Source organism: Anguilla anguilla, chromosome 18, assembly GCF_013347855.1.
Source record: "Anguilla anguilla isolate fAngAng1 chromosome 18, fAngAng1.pri, whole genome shotgun sequence".
Taxonomy (NCBI): Eukaryota; Metazoa; Chordata; class Actinopteri; order Anguilliformes; family Anguillidae; genus Anguilla; species Anguilla anguilla.
In genome coordinates, this window is record NC_049218.1 from 10,498,658 (window position 1) to 10,506,276 (window position 7,619).

The window sequence follows — 7,619 nt, forward strand, 5'->3', positions numbered from 1 at the left end:
CGCTCAATCGCTTAAATCCTTTTATAAAGCGAGACACAACCAAGGCAGACAGATGCCGCCAAACATAAATCTGCTGGCTTAATTTCCCAGCATGCAACAGCAAGCTCCCATGGATGTCACATCGATCTGTGTGCAGTACCAACCCTTCATCTGTGGACTGCAGTACTGACCCGTTAACGTCAGAGCAAAGGCCCACGTTCTCATCATCTTCAGCGAGTTTGAAAACGGTCCACAGCCCGATGGAACAGATCCCTAATTCTCTTCAGAATTAATATTTATCAATTACCATTCTATTTATAATTATCCTGAAATGACGCCTCATGATTCATCGTCAATGGTTGTTAATTTATTCTGGTAGATATTCGTAATGATTTCTGATTAGTGTGTTAAAAACCAAATTATTTATCTCATGTTTATTAACGATAATTTAGGAGCGTGTGATTACTGAAGACACTGGAGGAGGCCAGAAGGAGAAAAGGAATGAAGGACATTTTAGGGGTTACGACAGGGTCAATGCTCCAATCCTTGTACAGTCAGCAATGAATATGAGTGAGAACACACACACGCACACAGACATGGACCACTAGAGACGATAATATCTCAAACAAGACCGGACAGGAGGGCAAGGTGTGTCCTTAAATGTGATCGAGAATTCAGTCACTGTACACACACTCGCGCGCGCACACACACACAAGGGGTTGACTCGAAACACAGAACATAAAGAAAGGCTGTGAAGAGGTGGACTTACGATGACTTGCATGTTCAATAGAAACCTTTTTATCTGTTAGAAATGAAAAGCAAAAGAAAACAGAAAGGAAAAGAATGTAAAATGTATGGATCAATCATGCAAATGGAAAGTAGAATTATTAAAATGATAGTTAATGTAAGATTTAACAAATTAACAAATAATATTAATAAGTAACAAAATAACCACTCAATCAAAAAACTGCACTAAAACAAGTTAAATAATCAGAAAAGTAAAACACACTGTAAATAAACTGTAAAGAACCACTTTCCCGGGAAACTGCTGTGCTTTCTCTGAGTGTAATTACATATACCGTGTGTGTGTGTGTACATACACCGACAATCAGTAAGTCTGTGTGTGTGTGGGTGCGTGCGTATGTGTGCTTGTGTGCGTGCGTGTGTGTGTGTGTGTGTTTGCATGCGTGTGCTTGTGTGCGTGCATGTGTGTGCGTGTGTGAGTCTGTATGTGTGTGTGCGTGAGTGTGTGTGAGTGTGTGTGTGTGAGTGTGTATGTGTGTGTGCACGTGTTTGAGTGTGTGAGTGTGTATGTGTGTGTGCGTGTGAGTGTGTGTGTGTGTGTTTGCATGCGTGTGTGTGAGTGTGTGTGTGTGCGTGTGTATGCGTGTGTGAGTGTGTGTGTGTGCGCGTGTGCATGTGTGTGCGTGTATGTGTGTGAGTGTGTGTGTGTGAGTGTGTGTGCGTGTGTATGTGTGTGTGAGTGTGTGTGTGTGTGTGCGTGTGTACGTGTGTATGTGTGTGTGTGTGTGTGCGCGTGTGCATGTGTGTGTGTGTGAGTGTGTATGTGTGTGTGCGTGAGTGTGTGTGAGTGTGTTTGCATGCGTGTGTGTGAGTGTGTGTGCGTGTGTATGTGTGTGTGCGCGTGTACGTGTGTGTGAGTGTGTGTGAGTGTGTATGTGTGTGTGCGCGTGTACATGTGTGTGCGTGTGTTTGTCTGAGGTGGATACGCTGTCAGATACACTCAGGTCAGCTCGCTTCACTCCGCTCGCGATGTGTCAGTGGGAATGTGACTCACTCTCATATGTTTTTCTCTGTTTGCCTCCTCTCTCGACTGAACCTCGGCTCCACTTCCTGCCCTCGCTCACCCCAGCTAGTGCTGAGCCTCGCTACCTGCCGAAAAGCTCTCCTTTCGCATTCCCGGGGGAATGACTGCACCTCCATCACTTAATACCACACCTTCCTTTCTCAGCGAGGCTAATCAACACCCTCCTCGCCCAGCTCAGCTCCCTGCTGTTTTCCCTGTCAGAGAGAGGTGTGCGCTAGCTCATTACCGCCATGCTCACCCTTCCTTCTTCGCTAGCCAGTCACTTTTATTTTATTAACCTTTATTCAACCGGGAGGATTCGCTGAGATTAACAATCTTTTTGGCCGAGACAGGCAGCAGCGTAAGTCGATACACAAAAGTTTCAGGCATAAAACTTACAACATAATACAGAGGATCAAGTAAAATCAGGATGATAATACAAAACTATAGGAATAGGCTAGCTGAAACATAGACAGGTCAATAAGGATGCCTCAAAATCCTTCATCAACCACCTAAAAACACTGTGGGACAAGCTCTTCAGGTCTCAGATCATTTTGTGGGGTATTCCATGAAGACGGAGCAGAATGAATCAATGCCCTTTTACCTATTTCAGTAAGGACATTGGGGACAGACAAGCAGGAAATCCTGAGAATTAAGGGAACATCCAACACTTTTCTGAACAATGTAAATACATAAATGTGAAGGGAGTAGACCTAAAATAGCTTTATGAATAAACTTTCTAATTTTTATGATCACATAATGCTCCACTCCATTTATTTATATGTGTGCCTGGCCCCTGGTAGTCATGTGACTCACTGTATGCGCCAAAGCCCAACCCCTCTGCGTGATCATGTGACTCACTCCGTGCATCCATGTAGTCATGTGACACACAGCATGCGCTCAGCCTCTCAGTGTGGTAATGTGATTCCCTGTGTGTGTGTGTGTGTCAATGTGGTCATGTGACTCACTGTATGTCCTCATGTGGTGGTGTGACTCACTGTATGTGCTCATGTAGTCATGTGACTCGCTGCGTGTGCACAGCCCCTCAGTGTGGTCATGTGACTCACTGCGTGTGCACAGCCCCTCGGTGTGGTCATGTGACTCACTGTATGTCCTCATGTGGTGGTGCGACTCACTATGTGCTCATGTAGTCATGTGACTCACTGCGTGCACCCAGCCCCTCTGTGTGGTCATGTGACTCACTGCGTGTGCACAGCCCCTCTGTGTGGTCATGTGACTCACTGCGTGTGCACAGCCCCTCTGTGTGGTCATGTGACTCACTGCGTGTGCACAGCCCCTCTGTGTGGTCATGTGACTCACTGCGCGTGCACTCAGCCCCTCTGTGTGGTCATGTGACTCACTGCGTGTGCACAGTCCCTCAGTGTGGTCATGTGACTCACTGCGTGTGCACAGCCCCTCTGTGTGGTCATGTGACTCACTGCGTGTGCACAGCCCCTCAGTGCAGTTCTTGCTCTCCATCATGCTCCCACTGCAGTGCCGGCCCCCGTTTCTGGGAGGGGGCGCCTGGCACTCCCGGCTGCGCCAGTGCGTGCACTCCGTCCCACAGGCTGACCACTTGGACCACTCCGTCCAGCCGCCGTCCACTGCGAAGGGTCAGAGGTCACAGTCAGTGATTGCTACACGCAGGTCCTCATTCACTCACAGTTCTGCAAGTGGACTAATCACTGTACAGGTGTGTTCAGGGCAGGTGTGAGTGGACTAATCACTGTACAGGTGTGTTCAGGGCAGGTGTGAGTGGACTAATCAATGTACAGGTGTGTTCAGGGCAGGTGTGAGTGGACTAATCACTGTACAGGTGTGTTCAGGGCAGGTGTGAGTGGACTAATCAATGTACAGGTGTGTTCAGGGCAGGTGTGAGTGGACTAATCACTGTACAGGTGTGTTCAGGGCAGGTGTGAGTGGACTAATCACTGTACAGGTGTGTTCAGGGCAGGTGTGAGTGGACTAATCACTGTACAGGTGTGTTCAGGGCAGGTGTGAGTGGACTAATCACTGTACAGGTGTGTTCAGGGCAGGTGTGAGTGGACTAATCACTGTACAGGTGTGTTCAGGGCAGGTGTGAGTGGACTAATCACTGTACAGGTGTGTTTATGGCAGGTGTGAGTGGATTGATCACATATGCACGGTTCAGGTGTTCTCACCCGGGCACAGGGTGGTGCAGGTAATCCTCTGGAAAGGTGCACCCTCGCAGAAAGCCCCTCCATTGAGTGGCGCGGGATTTGTGCAGGTCCGTGTCCGTCGCTGCCAGCCACGCCCACACCGCACATTACACTCAGACCACTCTGTCCAAGATGACCAACCGCCACTCACTAAGCGGGGGGGGAGCAGACAGACAGACAGACAGACAGAAACACAAACGGCACAGTGTTAAAACAGAAGCAGAGAAACTCTCATAACCAGTTACTGTGAAATTCGGCAGAGAAATGAGTGTGACTGTTTCACAAGGGTGAGAGCTGAGGACAGAAAGTGCCTTTCTGTAGTTCTTACGTTCACGGATGGCCGACAAAAAGACTACAACAACTGGAGGATATTTCGCAGCACTGAAGTAAATTCTAATGAGGCCAAAAGCCTGCAGTTTTCACATCGGCCACTTCCTTGCCTGGCTCTCTGAGCGCTCACCGTAGACTATGAGCGTGGCCGTGCTGCTCCGCCTCTTGGCCACCACGTTGCGGGCCACGCAGGTGTAATTGGCCGTGTCGGACAGGCGGGCCTGCTTGATGATCAGGTTGTGGTCGATGGTCACCAGGAAGTTGGAGTCCTGGCTGGAGTCGATGACGTCCTCGTTCTTCAACCAGTCCACCTGAGGAGCGGGAGGAAAGGGGATAGTGAGACAGGCAGACATACAGACAGACAGACAGACAGATAGAGATACAGACAGCCAAACACAGGAGGACTGACGTAAAGTAATGCCAGAGGGGTGGACTGAGAACGAAACAAACCGCCAGAGAAGAAGAAAAAGTGCCCGACTCACGAAAAGGACAGAAAGACTGGATGTGCATACAGACAGACAGACAGACAGACAGACAGACACAGGAGCACGTATCCCCCCGCGTGGCGAGGATGGTGCTGAAGATGAGGAGGACCTCTGCTGATGATGAAGGTACCTCGGCAGGGGGAATGCCCTCCGGGGGGCGACACTGGAACAGCACCTCCTGGTCCAGACGCACCTCCCTGCCCAGAGGCTCTTGCTCAAAGTTCTTGCGCAGGTCTGCAGGGGGCGACAGAGGGTGACAGTGCTGACTGAGCCGACCCTAACACACACTCTCACATGAACCACGTGTCCGTAACACAACATAACACACAATTACCCCGATTGTTCATGATCAATATCACTGTTCGCAATATTCTGTTAGATTATTAATCATTCATTGGTATTGTGTTATTATTTTAACTTATTAAATAAACGATTAGCTTCAGCAGCGTGTTACAGTGTTTAGTCATGCCCAAGCATCTCAATCTAAAGAGGGAATGAAAACACAAACAGACACACACAGACAGACACCAGACCGACAGACACACACACACTCACACACACACACAGACAGACAGACCGACAGACACACACACACACACTCACACACACACACACACACACACACACACACACACACACTCACACACACGCACACACACACACACACACACACTCACAGGCGATGCGGACATACGCCCGGCGGCTCTTGGTGGTGCCGGCCGAGCTCCAGGCGACGCACTGGCACCAGTAATCCTCCAGGCCAAAGAGCTCCTCCACCTGTGTCCTGGAGACGGAGATATCTACCTCCCGCACCACCAGCCCTGAGGGGGAGGGAGAGAGAGAGAGAAATACAGAACAGGAGAGGGAAATAAAGAAACAATGAGGCCAAACATAAAGAAGTACAGTTGTGTTTTTACACTCATGCTGCGTGTGTGTTAGTGAGTGTGCATGTGTATGTGTGTGTTATATACGCATAGTGAATATGCATATGTTCGTGTCTGAGTATGCATGTGTGTATGTGAGTGTGTAGCACGTTTGTGTATGAGTATGTGTATGTGTGCGAGTGAGTGTGTATATGTGTATATGTATGTGTAAGTGAGCATGAGTATGTTTGTGTATGAGTATGTGTGTGTGTGTGAGTCAGTGTGTATACGTCTATATGTATGTGTAAGCGGGCATGAGTGTGTCTGCGTATGTGTGTGTGCATGCGTGTGTGTGTGTGTGTGTGTGTGTGTCAGTGAGCGTGAGTGTGTCTGCGTATGTGTATGTGTGTGTATGTGTGTGTGCATGCGTGTATGTGTGTGAGTCAGTGTGTATATGTGTATATGTATGTGTAAGCGAGCATGAGTGTGTCTGTGTATGTGTGTGTATGTGTGTGTGCATGCGTGTGTACACATGTGCCGTGTGTACCGGTGATCTGGTCCAGGCTCTCGCGGGTCACATGGTCGTTCTGATTGACCCACTCCCCGTTGCACTTGAAGTAGATCTGAGTGGCGGGGGCGGCGCGGCAGCGCAGCTGCACCGGCCGGTTCTTCACGATGAAGCCGTCCTCCGGCTCCAGCTGGAACTCCGGGAGCGGCTCAGCTGCCGCAGAGGGGAAAGAGTCCGGGAGCACCTCGCTGTAGTCACTGCCATCTGCAGAGGGAAGGAGGGAGGGAGAGAGAGAGGGAGGGAGGGAAGGAGAGAGGGAGAGAGGGAGGGAGAGAGAGGGAACGAAGGAGAGAGGGAGAGAGGGAGGGAGGGAGAGAGAGAGAGAGAACTGGGGTCAAGTACTCTCTCAAGGCCCACTTGGGATTCAAATCCATCACCTGCTAGCCATCTGCTCACTACCTTAAACACTCAGAGATGAGCCAGGGGAATGAGAGAAAGGACTGGTGTGTGTGTGTGAAAGAGAGAGAGAAAACGAGTGTGTATGTGTGTGAGAGAGTGTGTGTGTGTGCGTGTGTGGTGTGCGTGTCAGAGTGAGAATGCGTGTTGAGCGAGAGAGAGTGTGTGTGACAGAGAGAGAAAGGCAGTACATTTCTATATAGAGTATAAGCACGTATATATGTGGCTATATGTGTCTGCACTAAAAGAAAGTGTGGATATGACACTGCTTGACACATTGTGTGTGAGAGAGATAGAAAGGGAGAAAGTCTGGGTGCAAAACTGTGAGCATGAGAGTGTGTTTCTCTCTAAAAAGTTTCCCTTTAACTGTACAGATTTCACCTCTCTTGTCTCTCACAATGCTGATGATTAACACACCAAAACAGGTTTTTTATTTATAGATGCTTTGAAACTGAATCTGCAAACAAAGGCTTTCTAAACTGTGTTGATATCCAGGGATTTGCTGAGATATGCATGTAGACTGACTTCAGATCAGCCAGATAGTGGATTTGTGCTAGTGTTTAGTCTCCCTAATATACATACAGGCTGATCTCACATCAGTATGATAGCCAAACAAAATCCACTGCCTCAGAAAGAAACAACTGAATGATGCACACAAAATGAGCAAAATTACCTTTATGTAAACACAAAAGCAGACCTGGGTCAATACAGCTCTTTCACTTCGACTCACAATTAAACACACAGTTTGCAGAGTTAATTCTGCTGATGAATGAACTGTTTGATGACTGAACCCTCAATTTAAAGTCAAATGTTGATTGAAAACACACACACACACACCAGACAAGAGGTCAATAAGAAATAATAAGTACACCACAGCAAATTACAGGAACGTAGTAACAGATAATGAACACACAAGTAAATATAGAAAATACAGACCGTGAGACTACCCTGGCACAGAGCCTTCAATGAGTACAAAGAAACAAAATGCTACCAGCTTAATAATGTTATCTG

General features: G+C 48.3%; 1 protein-coding gene across 2 annotated transcripts in view; it reads right to left on the reverse strand.

The window, feature by feature from the left end:
• The window catches only part of unc5b (unc-5 netrin receptor B), a 50,286-nt gene that overhangs the window by 8,298 nt on the left and 34,369 nt on the right, over positions 1-7,619 (reverse strand). For both annotated transcript variants that reach the window (XM_035401030.1, XM_035401029.1), the window contains exons 3-9: positions 6,192-6,416; positions 5,459-5,602; positions 4,912-5,015; positions 4,427-4,607; positions 3,949-4,116; positions 3,226-3,390; positions 749-781 (exon numbers count right to left, since the gene is read on the reverse strand). In XM_035401030.1, the coding sequence (XP_035256921.1) occupies positions 749-781; positions 3,226-3,390; positions 3,949-4,116; positions 4,427-4,607; positions 4,912-5,015; positions 5,459-5,602; positions 6,192-6,416 (1,020 nt within the window). The remainder of the gene's footprint in view (positions 1-748; positions 782-3,225; positions 3,391-3,948; positions 4,117-4,426; positions 4,608-4,911; positions 5,016-5,458; positions 5,603-6,191; positions 6,417-7,619) is intronic.